Source organism: Ranitomeya variabilis, chromosome 6 (assembly GCF_051348905.1).
Source record: "Ranitomeya variabilis isolate aRanVar5 chromosome 6, aRanVar5.hap1, whole genome shotgun sequence".
NCBI lineage: Eukaryota > Metazoa > Chordata > Amphibia > Anura > Dendrobatidae > Ranitomeya > Ranitomeya variabilis.
Genome location: NC_135237.1, coordinates 399,795,973 through 399,807,981, shown reverse-complemented (window position 1 = coordinate 399,807,981; position 12,009 = coordinate 399,795,973). Strand labels below are relative to the sequence as shown.

At 42.5% G+C, this 12,009-nt stretch overlaps 1 protein-coding gene across 6 annotated transcripts in view; it reads right to left on the bottom strand.

Annotated features, from left to right (window-relative positions):
• The window catches only part of FAM210A (family with sequence similarity 210 member A), a 50,818-nt gene that overhangs the window by 18,211 nt on the left and 20,598 nt on the right, over positions 1-12,009 (bottom strand). For 5 of the 6 annotated variants that reach the window (XM_077270132.1, XM_077270131.1, XM_077270134.1 and 2 more), the window contains exon 3: positions 3,275-3,709. In XM_077270132.1, coding sequence (XP_077126247.1) covers positions 3,275-3,696 — 422 coding nt within the window. In that variant the 5' untranslated portion in view covers positions 3,697-3,709. Of the gene's footprint in view, positions 1-3,274; positions 3,710-8,724; positions 8,992-12,009 lie in introns of all 6 variants that reach the window. The other variant, XM_077270133.1, reaches the window with a different exon arrangement.

Sequence of the window (12,009 nt, the reverse complement as noted above, 5' to 3'; positions counted from 1 at the left end):
GGCCCCCTTGCAGAGTATTATGTCCCCACACAGCCCCCTTGAACAGTATTATAGTTATGTTTAGTTTCCCAAATGTAAAGTCAAAAAAATAAGGTTACTCAGTTACCCCTGTTCCCTGGCTGCTCTGGCCTTCGCTATGTACTGTGGTACAGCTGGTGCAGTGCAGTGACATCGCGTTTGCCGAGCTCTCAGAAGCACAGGCTCTGTGATAGAAGAGGAAGCTGATGGATCCCTGTTGCATCATTGTTTTTACGGATATCCACATCCCAAGGAGGCAGGCACCAGTGAAAGCCAGACACTATGCTGCGACTGGCCACATGGTGCTGGACGCCACTGTAACCAGACCTTTGGCATTCCCGATTGAACAGCCAAATGTCCGTATGTGGCATGGGCCGCACTTTGCCCAGGTCGGACATTATTTGCAAAAGTAGGAAACATTGGTGTTGTTAAATCAGAGTTGTAGAAGAATTGGCGTGCACACAGTGGTCGAGGCGAGGTGTCGGCGGAAGGGGTTAGTGGGCTCCTGTGACTTGTAGGGAGGTAAATTCACCACACACTCCTGTGTACAGTGGAAATCATTTTTACTTAAAAATACAGGTAAACATAAGCTCAGATTAGGCATACAGGGCAAGCTGTGAATGCGACCAAACGTTTCGACCCAGTCCCGGGTTTTGTTCACAGAGTTGCTCTTGGTGTGCTGAGCTTGTTGAAAGGTTCTGTTAGTCCCTGGAGGGGTTGAGTAAAGAGGTTTATCCTGGTTTGTGGGGTCTTGCTGTGCGCATCTGAGGGCACGCACACCAGAGGCTGTAGATGCGCACAGCAAGACACCATGATCCAGGAGAAACTTCTAAACACTACCCCTCTAGGGACTAGTAGCACCTTTCAACATGCTCAGCACACCAAGAGCAACTCTGAACAAAACCCAGGATCGGGACGAAATGTTTTGTCGCATTCTCAACTTGCATTTTGAAATAAAAAGTATTTGCATTCAACACAAGCGTGTGCGGTGAATTTACCTCACTAGAAACACAGAGCTGGCAGACGTAGGACCCATAACTATCATATACTCATGACATATATTGAAGATACGTAACATGGATATTCCACTTTTAGGCTAAGTGCACACGTCGCAGAATTGCTGTGGAAATTTCCGCGACAATTCTGCAACTCCTGCCGCGGGTATATCGCTTGTGGAATTGGCATGCATATTCCTGCTAAACAATAGCGTTTTGCAAGCATAATTAGCTTGCAGAATGCTAGCGTTTTCCAAGCGATCTGTAGCATCACTTGGAAAACTGATTGACAGGTTGGTCACACTTGTCAAACATAGTGTTTAAAAAAGAAAAGAATGTCCAGCTTCACCGAGTCCGTAAAAAAGAGTTTTCTTTATTCACAAACTTTAAACATGGAGGATACAGACTTCAGCCCGAACCATATGGGTTAGAATCTCAACGCGTTTCTGGAAACTAAGCTCCCTTAATCATGACCATGGTCATGATTAAAGGGAACCTGTCACCTGAATTTGGCGGGACCGGATTTGGGTCATATGGGCAGGGTTTTTGGGTGTTTGATTCACCCTTTCCTTACCCGCTGGCTGCTTGCTGGCCGCAATATTGGATTGGAGTTCATTTTCTGTCCTCCGGAGTACACGCCTGCGCAAGGCAATATTGCCTTGTGCTGGCGTGTACTACTGAGGACACAGCATGAACTTCAATCCAATATTGCGGCCAGCATGCAGCCAGCGGGTAAGGAAAGGGTGAATCAAACACCCAAAAACCCTGCCCATATGACCCAAATCCAGTCCCGCCAAATTCAGGTGACAGGTTCCCTTTAAGGGAGCTTAGTCTCCAGAAACGCATCGAGATTCTTACCCATATGGTTCGTGCTGAAGTCTGTATCCTCCATGTTTAAAGTTTGTTAATAAAGAAAACTCTTTTTTACGGACTCGGTGAAGCTGGACATTCTTTTCTTTTTTGGACTTTATACACCTGGACACAGTGGGTCCGTGCTCCCGAGGATTGGTTTATGCATCACGGGCGAGTTGGTTTATATTCCTTCTTTCTAAACATAGTGTTTGACAAGTGTGACCAACTTTTTACTATTGATGCTGCCTATGCAGCATCAATAGTAAAAAGATCTAATGTTAAAAATAATAAAAAAATGGTTATTCTCACCTTCTGAAGGCCCCCGATCTCCTCAGCGGTGCACGCGGCGGCTTCCGTTCCTATAGATGCTTTGTGTGCAGGATCTGTGATGACGTCACGGTCACGTGACCGCGACATCATCGCAGGTCCTTCACACAAAGCATCCATGGGAACGGAAGCTGCCACATGCACCGCTGAGAGGCGGGAGGACTCCGGGGGCCATCAGAAGGTGAGTGTATATCACTATTTTTTATTTAAATTTATTTATTTTTATCAATTATATGGTGCCCAGTCCGTGGAGGAAAGTCTCCTCTCCTCCACTCTGGGTACCAACCGCACATGATCCGCTTGCGTCCCGTATGGTGGGCATAGCCCCATGCAGGAAGTAAGCGGATCAATGCATTCCTATGTGTGCGGAATCCCCGCGATTCCGCAAATTAATGAACATGCTGCGTTTTTTTCTGGAATGCGTTTCCGCTCAGGAAAACAACGCAGCATGTGCACAAAAAATGCAAATTGCATTGTATTAAATAGGATGCTTAATGTGAGCGTTTTTTTTGCGGTTTAATAGCGTTTTTATAGCGAAAAACCGCGACATATGCACACAGCCTAAAGGGAACCTGTCACCCCCCCAGGTGTTTTTAACTAAAAGAGCTACCTTGCGCAGCACTAATGCTGCATTCTGTCAAGGTGGCTCTTTTAGTTCTGGTCCCTGCAAACGCTGCAATAATCGCTTTTATAATTTGTCCCTGATACCTTGAAACAGACCTGGGGGCATGTCTTTTCCACCGGACAGAAACGCCTCCAAGCAGTCACTCAGGGCCTCTGCGGGCCAGGTGCCGCCTCCTCTTCCTTCATTAGCGTCCCCGGCGCCTGCACTGTAAGTTTTTTTTTCGGGCATGCGCAGTGGTGCTGCCCTTCGAACTTACAGCCTTAAGAGCCTGCACAAGGTGGCTCTTTTATTTAAAAACACATAGGTGTGTGTGTGTGACAGGTTCCCTTTAAGAAGACAGTAGAAACTGTCTTCGAACCAATTCAGTAGCCTACAAGAATCGGCTGAAACATGCCAGCAATCCTGCAAAAAAAACACTGTGGTTTTCAATTGATACCCTTTCTCTGTAGATACTTACTTCACAGCAGCATAGTAAAAGGTTCCCAGCCACGCACTGGACGTCAGCACATGGACTGTCACCATCACTTTACCATACTGCCTGAAAGTCTTTTTAAACCTCTGTACTAGGCCAATGGACTTGTCTTGTAAAGGATCGGTGTCATCTATAGGGACCGGAGCATCGGTAACGGAGCTTGTCTCTTTACTCTTCTCAGAGTTACCGGTATGAAGAGAATGGATCTGGTGGTCTCCTTTGTCTTGTGATGAATCAAGTCTAGGGGCTGAATGAAACCATTGGTTTTGTCCATGAAACATTAAAACCTGGCCTCCAATCCTTGGTGGGATGAGGCATGTTTGTGGTCTGTGTGCTCTTAATGTTAAAGTGGAAACGGAAATTATCCTGGAATTGCATCTCAAAAACAAAGTCCTCAGTAGATGCATGCTGACATCAAGCCTATGAGTGAGAGAGAGAAAAGTCACCATAATGTACAAATAGCAGGCATGCACAGCTTCCATAGAAAAGAGGGGTGTAGAAAGTAATGTTTACCCCCATTACTAAACACTGGGAATAATGTATCCCACCTAAAAACTCCTGTGCACAGGGGTTATAACAAGCAGGTCATGTGTCAGCTAAGCAACGTTCATATAACAGTCAGCAAATGTACAATCTATCCTCTTTGTACAAAGCAGATTAGGGGTTCACTGCCTTTGATTCGTTTACTTTTCCGTAGAGTACAAAAAAAAAGCAACTTCTTTCTTAGAAACTGTCAACAAGCAGGTCAGGCTGCCATATAGGTCAGTTCTGCCTCTTTTTAAAGGCAACATGTCCAGAAACACTATCTGCAGATATAGGGTTAAAATGCTACCTGGCTGCCTTACGGAGCAGCAGCTACTGAGAGAAAATGAACTTATATCCTCCCTGTAGCTGTTCACTTCAAATCATTGGAGCGGTGCAGGGAGCAGTTACAGTCACTGGTCACTACAGTGTGAGTGCGACTAATGTTCTCAGCGCACACACACACACACACACACGGCAGAGCAGGTTGTCAAAGTGGGGGAGGATTACAAAGCGTTCACTGTGTAATGAAGGTTAACTGTACCCACTGCCTGCACCGCCCCGATGACAGGAAGTGAGTGGCTACAGCCAGGATATATGGTCCCTCTAACTGCAGAGACGTAGCATTTCTGCACATGACAGGTTCCCTTTAAATACAACAGTCTAAAAGCTCTTAGATAGCTTTTCCAGTTTTAAAAAGGGCAATTACTTTATGGAGAATGCACATACTATAATCTAATTAGTATTTTTATTCATGTTTCGCTTTTCTTTTTATATATATATATATATTTTTTTTAAAAATACCATAAAAACCATTTCTTGTTCTTCTCTTTCTTGCACTTGTTTTTGATCTTGGCTTCAAAAGTCCAGATCACAAGGCTCTTCCACTGCTGATGAGGGATTGCCCATCCTGCATTTATCTACAACCCCTGGCAAAAATTATGGAATCACCGGCCTTGGAGGATGTTCCCTCAGTTGTTTAATTTTGTAGAAAAAAAGCAGATCACAGACATGGCACAAAACTAAAGTCATTTCAAATGGCAACTTTCTAGCTTTAAGAAACACTAAAAGAAATCAAGAACAAAAAATGTGGTAGTCAGTAATGGTTACTTTTTTAACCAAGCATAAGGGAAAAATGATGGAATCATTCAATTCTGAGGAAAAAATTATGGAATCATGAAAAACAAACAATCAAGAAAACACTCCAACACACCACTAGTGTTTTGTTGCACCACCTCTGGCTTTTATGACAACTTGCAGTCCCTGAGGCATGGACTTAATGAGTGTCACACAGCACTCTTCATCAATCTGGCTCCAAATTTCTCTGATTGCTGTTGCCAGATCAGCTTTGCAGGTTGCAGCCTTGTCATGGACCATTTTCTTCAACTTGCACCAAATATTTTCAATTGGATTGAGATCCGGACTATTTGCAGGCCATGACATTGACCTTAGGTGTCTTTTTTTCAAGGAATGTTTTCACAATTTTTGCTCTATGGCAAGATGCATTATCATCTTGAAAAATGATTTCATCATCCCCAAACATCCTTTCAATTGATGGGATAAGAAAAGTATCCAAAATATAAACATAAACTTGTGCATTTATTGAAGATGTAATGACAGCCATCTCCCCAGTGCCTTTACCTGACATGCAGCCCCATATCATCAATATGCATGTTCTCTTCAGGCAGTCAACTTTGTAAGTCTCATTGGAACGGCAGCAAACAAAAGTTCCAGCATCATCACCTTTCCCAATGCAGATTCGGGATTCATCACTGAATATATAAATGTATATTGTGGCACAGCTGTAGTGGTGCTCAAAAGAAGGTTCCCACACCAGAATAATGATATAATAAATTTTGGCACTCAACTTGTAGAATGAATGAGTTTTATTGGCAGTCACTGGTGGCAGTGACTGCCAATAAAACGCATTCATTCTACAAGTCGAGTGCCAAAATGTATTATATCATCACTGAATATGACTTTCATCCAGTCTACGATTGCTTCTCCTTAGCCCATTGTAACCTTGTTTTTTTCTGTTTAGGTGTTAACGATGGCTTTTGTTTAGCTTTTCTGTATGTAAATCCCACTTCCTTTAGGCGGTTTCTTACAGTTCGGTAACAGACGTTGACTCCAGTTTCCACTCATTCGTTCCCCATTTGTTTTGTTGTGCATTTCCTGTTTTGGAGACATATTGCTTGAAGTTTCCGGTCTTGACGCTTTGATGTCTTCCTTGGTCTACCAGTATTGTTTGCCTTTAACAACCTTCCCATGTTGTTTGTGTTTGGTCCAGATTTTAGACACAGCTGACTGAACAACCAACATCTTTTTCAATATTGCATGATGATTTACCCTCTTTTAAGAGTTTGATAATCCTCTCCTTTGTTTCAATTGACATCTCTCTTGTTGGAGCCATGATTCATGTCAGTCCACTTGGTGCAACAGCTCTCCAAGGTGTGATCCCTCCTTTTTAGATGCAGACTAACAAGCAGATCTAATTTGATACAGGTGTTATTTTGGGGTATGAAAATTTACAGAGTGATTCCATAATTTTTCCCCCTATGCTTGGTTAAAAAAAAAGTAACCATTACTGACTACCACATATTTTGTTCTTGATTTCTTTTAGTGTTTTCTTAAAGCCAGAAAGTTGCCATTTGAAATGACTTTAGTTTTGTGCCATGTCTGGGATCTGCTTTTTTTCCACAAAATTAAGCAACTGAACATCCTCCAAGGCCAGTGATTCCATAATTTTTGCCAGGGGTTGTATTGCTCCGCATGATTGTGCTGGTCAATGCTATACAATGGAAAGTCTCTTCCAGTAAAAGCACAATTGTGGTCTAATGTCAGAGTGAAATAAGTACACGTCTGCGCTGCTAAAAATCCTTCAGGCCATGAATGGTGACACAAATCACAGTAAGGGCTTAAGCACACCTATTAGACAGCACTTACAGATGTGGACCCATGGTGTACCTCTACGCATCCAATATCATACAGTAGAAACAGACACTTTCTCACCAACTATAGACACCATGGAGAGGCCTATGCTGCAGTACAGGCTCTGTACATATAGCCCTAATGTTGTATACATCGGGGCCTAAATATTACATTCTACCCAGATCTGCACAGTAACTACCATATTATACTACACTGGTGAAGATCCATTACAAATACTTATTAACTATGAAGTTACAAATGGAGACAACATAATGAGCATCCCAGTATTGGGATATTCGCACAGAAGACCTGTGTCATGTGCCCACTGCCCCTTTTGTCAACCATATGCAGCAACGATTTTGTTGTGCTAATTATTGTCCGCTTCAAACCTGCAACAAAGACACCTTATGTGCACACAGCATCTTTTAGACACCAGCGGAATCGTCGAGTTTCTGTGGCGGTTTTGCCATTGGCGTATTTATTATTTTTATTAAATTGTATGTAATAATAGTGAGCCACTTTCAAGCAAAAGCCTCCAGAAGAATGGTCAGGCCACTTTTAACAAGTTCAATGCTTTGGAAGAATAATGCGGATAAAGGGACTGTCAGCACAGAATGACTGTTCAAACTAAGTACAGGCGCTCGGTGCTTCACGGTGGGGCCAACCATTTACACACCTTCCCACCTGCTTGGTTTCCACCGAGTGGCGGCACTTCGCAGTCATTCTGCGCTCACAGAGTCCCTTTACACCATGTTCCAAATTATTATGCAAATTATATTTTTCACTGATTTTCCTAAATGGTCGGTGCAAATGACAGTCAGTCTAATAAAAGTCATCACCCGTTAGAGTATATATTGAATTTTATTGAAGAAACCTCCCAATGATAACAGTATAATCTCCAAACTGAATAAACACTCAAAATGCACTGTTCCAAAGTATTAAGCACAGAAGAATTTCTAAACATTTGATATGTTTTAAAGAACTGAAAATGCTCATTTGTGGAATTTGCAGCATTAGGAGGCCACATTCACTGAACAAAAAAGCTATTTAACTCCAAAACATCCTAACAGGCCAAGTTACATGTTAACATAGGAACCCTTCTTTGATATCACCTTCACAATTCTTGCATCCATTGAACTTGTGAGTTTTTGGAGAGTTTCTGCTTGTATTTCTTTGCATGAAGTCAGAATAGCCTCCCAGAGCTGCTGTTTTGATGTGAACTGCCTCCCACCCTCATTGATCTTTTGCTTGATGATACTCCAAAGGTTCTCTATACGGTTGAGGTCAGGGGAAGATGGTGGCCACACCATGAGTTTATCTCCTTTTATGCCCATAGCAGCCAATGACTCAGATGTATTCTTTGCAGCATGAGATGGTGCATTGTTATGCATGAAGATGATTTTGCTCCTGAAGGCACGCTTCTGCTTTTTATACCATGGAAGAAAGTTATCAGTCAGAAGCTCTATATACTTTGCAGAGGTCATTTTCACACCTTCAGGAACCTTAAAGGACCCTAACAGCTGTTTCTCCCCTTGATTCCGGCCCAAAACATGACTCCTCCACCTCCTTGCTGACGTCGCAGCCTTGTTGGGACGTGGTGGCCATCCACCAACTATCCACTACTCCATCCATCTGGACCATCCAGGGTTTCTCGACACTCATCAGTAAACAAGAGTGTTTGAAAATTAGTCTTCATGTATGTCTGGGCCCACTGCAACCATTTCTGCTTGTGAACACTGTTTAGGGGTGGCCGAATAGTAGGTTTATACACCACAGCAAGCCTTTGAAGGATCCTACACCTTGAGGTTCGAGGGACTCCAGAGGCACCAGCAGCTTCAAATACCTGTTTGTAATGGCTTTTTAGACCCGCTATCTTAAAGGGAACCTGTCACCACGTTTTTGGAAGATGGGATAAAAATAGCGTTAAATAGGGGCAGAGGTGGGCGTTACATTAGTGTGTTTGTTATGCGTTTATTACCCACCTAAGTTGCCGAAATACCTTTGCAAAGTCTCCGTTTTCGCCTGTCAATCAGGCTGGTCTGGTCAAAAGGGCGTGTTGTCTTCCCCCAGATTTTGCGTAGTTTTCCGTTGGTGGCGTAGTGGTGTGCGCATGCCCAAGGTCCCGAATCCTCTGCCAGGGGATTTAAAAGAGCGCGCTGTTCGTTATTTCATTGGTGATCGGTGGGCGCGGCCATCTTCCTTTGGCATATCACATGTGTTTAAGATTGACTTCAGTGACCCATTGAGCCCTGAGACACAATACCATCCATGAGTTTATTTGAAAAACAAAACAATTAAATCTTTATGACACTTAGATCCAATTTGCATAATAATTTGGAACACTGTGTAAAAGTAGTTCTGAATGGCTGAACAAATGCAAACTAAGTCGTTATTACATTTCAATGCATATTTGAATATTTTTGGGCGCTTTTTCAGGTGGGTTCTGTGCAGAATCCACCAGAAAAAGCTGTTATGTGCACATAAACCCTAAGGCTATGTGCACACGTTGTGGATTAGCCTCAGGAATTTCTGGTGCGGATTCAGCCTCTCCTGGCAGAAAACACAGCTGCGGACTTGTCACGTTTTTTGTGCGAATCTGCAGTGTTTTTTGTGCGTTTCTGCACATTTGCTGCGTTTTTTACCCCTGCGGTTTTCTATAATGGAATGGGTACAAAAACGCTGCAGATCCGCAAAAAAGAAGTGACATGCTACTTCTTTTAAACCGCAGCGTTTCCGCAGTGGGATTTTCCGCAACGTGTGCACAGCTTTTTTTTTTTCTCATTGATTTACATTGTACTGTAAATCAATTGCGGATCTGCAGAGTTTCTGCACCGCAAAAAAACGCTGCGGATCCGCAGAGAATCTGCAACGTGTGCACATAGCCTAAGGCTTCCCTCACACACTTGTAGCATTTTATTCAGACTTTTGGGCAGATGGTGGAAAAAGATATGCACTTAGAACGAGTTGTATTTAGAAAAAAAATGCAATAGACTCCTGCACAAGGAATGCTCATAGTGTGTGTGTTATATATATACATATACACTCATCATTGTGTTTGTATATATACAGTATATACAGTGCCTTGCGAAAGTATTTGGCCCCCAGGAACTTTTCAACCTTTTCCCACATATCATGCTTCAAAGATACCAAATGTAAATTTTTGGTGAAGAATCAACAAGTGGAACACAATTGTGAAGTTGAACGAAATTTATTGGATATTTTAAATTTTGGTAGAAAATCAAAAACTGAAAGGTGGAGCGTGCAATTTTATTCGGCCCCTTTACTTTCAGTGCAGCAAACTCACTCCAGAAGTTCATTGTGCATCTCTGAATGATCCAATGTTGTCCTAAATGCCTAATGATGATAAATATAATCCACCTGTGTGTAATCAAGTCTCCGTATAAATGCACCTGCTCTGCGATTATCTCAGGGTTCTGTTTGAAGCACAGAGAGCATCATGAAGACCAAGGAACACAACAGGCAGGTCCGTGATACTGTTGTGGAGAAGTTTAAAGCTGGATTTGGATACAAAATGATTTCCAAAACTTTAAACATCCCAAGGAGCACTGTGCAAGCAATCATATTGAAATGGATGGAGTATCATACCACTGCAAATCTACCAAGACCCGGCCGTCCCTCTAAACTTTCTAAAATCTCAAACAAGGAGAAGACTGATCAGAGATGCAGCCAAGAGGCCCATGATCACTCTGGATGAACTGCAGAGATCTACAGCTGAGGTGGGACAGTCTGTCCATAAGACAACAATCAGTCGTACACTGCACAAATCTGGCCTTTATGGAAGAGTGGCAAGAAGAAAGCCATTTCTCAAAGATATCCATAAAAAGTGTTGTTTAAAGTTTGCAACAAGCCACCTGGGAGACACACCAAGCATGTAGAAGAAGGTGCTCTGGTCAGATGAAACCAAAATCGAACTTTTTGGCAACAATGCCAATGATATGTTTGGCATAAAGGCAACACAGCTCATCACCCTGAACACACCAAACATGGTGGTGGCAGCATCATGGTTTGGGCCTGCTTTTCTTCAGCAGGGACAGGGAAGATGGTTAAAATTGATGGGAAGATGGATGGAGCCAAATACAGGACTATTCATGAAGAAAACCTGTTGGAGTCTGCAAAAGACCTGAGACTGGGATGGAGATTTGTCTTCCAACAAGACAATGATCCGAAACATAAATAAAGAAAAATCTATAATGGAATGGTTCACAAATAAACGTATCCAGGTGTTAGAATGGCCAAGTCAAAGTCCAGACCTCAATCCAACCGAGAATCTGTGGAAAGAGCTGAAAACTGCTGTTCACAAACGATCTCCATCAAACCTCACTGAGCTCGAGCTGTTTGCCGAGGAAGAATGGGCAAGAATTTCAGTCTCTCGATGTACAAAACTGATAGACATACCCCAAGCGACTTGCAGCTGTAATCGCAGCAAAAAGGTGGCACAACAAAGTATTAAGTTAAAGGGGTCAAATAATATTGCACGCCCCACTTTTCAGTTTTTGAATTTCCACAAAAATTTAAAATAACCAATAAATTTCGTTCAACTTCACAATTGTGTTCCACTTGTTGCTGATTCTTCACCAAGAATTTACATTTGGTATCTTTATGTTTGAAGCATGATATGTGGGAAAAGGTTGACAAGTTCCAGGGAGCCGAATACTTTTGCAAGGCACTATATACATCTTAACTTCTAACTAGCAGAATCGTACAGGCATTTTTCTTTCGAAAAGTAAGTTACTGACTGCATGTACTAGTGATATCTAGGGTTGAGCGACCTTAAGTTTTTTAGGGTCGAGTCGGGTTTTGTGAAACCCGACTGTCTTAAAAGTTGAGTGTAGGTTTCGGCCAAAACACGAAACCCAATGAAGAAATTTTTTTAATATTATTTTTTAAAAAAATCTCTCTCTCTCTCTCTCTCTCTCTCCCAATGAAGAAATTTTTTTAATATTTTTTTTTTAAATCTCTCTCTCTCTCATACGAAACGCGACTTTCGCGCCTAGATCGCGTACCGCATGGCCGACCCCACACAGGGGTCGGGTTTCATGAGACGCCGACTTTGCCAAAAGTCGGCGACTTATGAAAATGAACGACCCGTTTCGCTCAACCCTAGTGATATCCATTGTGCCAGACAGTGCTAGTTTCCATTATGAAACACATTACTTTTCTGCACCCAAAGCGATAGGCTCACAATTTAGCATGTTTACCTAAACATAGCCTACCCGGGATCTGAATTTGGATAATGGTGCCGAAAA